Source organism: Propithecus coquereli, unplaced genomic scaffold, assembly GCF_000956105.1.
Source record: "Propithecus coquereli isolate 6110/MARCELLA unplaced genomic scaffold, Pcoq_1.0 Scaffold395, whole genome shotgun sequence".
NCBI classification, from domain to species: Eukaryota; Metazoa; Chordata; class Mammalia; order Primates; family Indriidae; genus Propithecus; species Propithecus coquereli.
This window is the reverse complement of record NW_012149674.1, coordinates 1,902,345-1,903,436: the sequence shown is the minus strand read 5'-3', so window position 1 is coordinate 1,903,436 and position 1,092 is coordinate 1,902,345. Positions and strand designations below refer to the sequence as shown.

At 30.1% G+C, this 1,092-nt stretch overlaps 1 protein-coding gene across 1 annotated transcript in view; it reads right to left on the bottom strand.

Annotated features, from left to right (window-relative positions):
• Positions 1-1,092, bottom strand: part of RPGRIP1L (RPGRIP1-like) — a 121,361-nt gene that overhangs the window by 34,823 nt on the left and 85,446 nt on the right. Inside the window, 1 exon segment of the mRNA XM_012652658.1 lies at positions 571-644. Coding sequence (XP_012508112.1) covers positions 571-644 — 74 coding nt within the window.

The following is a 1,092-nucleotide window of genomic DNA, read 5'->3' as shown; positions in this document are numbered from 1 at the left end:
TTAAAGTATAAGTCTTGTCTCAAAATTTCAATTCACATACTACTTTTCAGCAATGTGCTACAAAACAAGCAAAGTACACCTACCTACACAAGAGTAATTACATTCTAACAAGGTTTCATTTTTTGGCAGAAATGAAATAACCATAACGGTTTATCAGTGGACATATTTACATATGAATAGTCTATGAATTCACATAGGCAAACTATTATAGTTTCAAAGGTAATCTCATGTTTTGAATTCTAAAAGTTCACATCTGATTCAATGTATCTTTGTACATTGGTCCTGAAAAGGAGTTAGGAAAGTCAGCTGGTTTGAGCAAGTAACTATTAAAGCTACTGATACCAGGTGCTCTTGGCAAAAGTAATGTTTACATGTTATAGTCCATTACGTAATGAAACAATAAATAAAATTTTCTTGTACTAGCTGATTACTTGGTTAAGATTATGATAAAACATTAAAGTTTTTCCAGAAATATTTTGGCCTTAAGATTTTCATATATGAAGACTGATACACTGTGAATAAAAGGCAGCCTTATTTCAGAACATTTCTAGTTGGCATCAGGTTACTGACCTGTTTGATATTCTTGGAGATAGGACCTGGAATAACACAATCATCGCTGTCAGAAGCTGATCTGTCCTCTTCATCTGTTAAAAAATAAAAGATAGCACTTGCACGCATTATGCCAATTATATTCATACCTTGTGAAACAGAGAGAAACAGGCACACAACATAAGATAACCTTAAGAAAACAATGATAATTATGTCTAGACCATCTTTTTAGCAGCAAATATGTTTACATATATATTGTATTTTAGAAAAGAAAAAAAATGACTAAAAATTCCAAGGTTAGTTTTGGTAGGAGCAAAGGAGATACAAATGAAAAATACAGCCTATTATAGTATCAAATTAAAGAAAAAAAATTTTAAAGAGGGAATCATAGGGAACTGTTTTCTAACAGCCTAACCAATAATATTATGTAAAAGTCAATGCTATTACTCAAACATTTTAGAATTTTTATACCTTTATTTAGGTAAAATTAACACACAATAAACTGTAGACATTTAACCTGCAAAATATGATGCATATATTTTT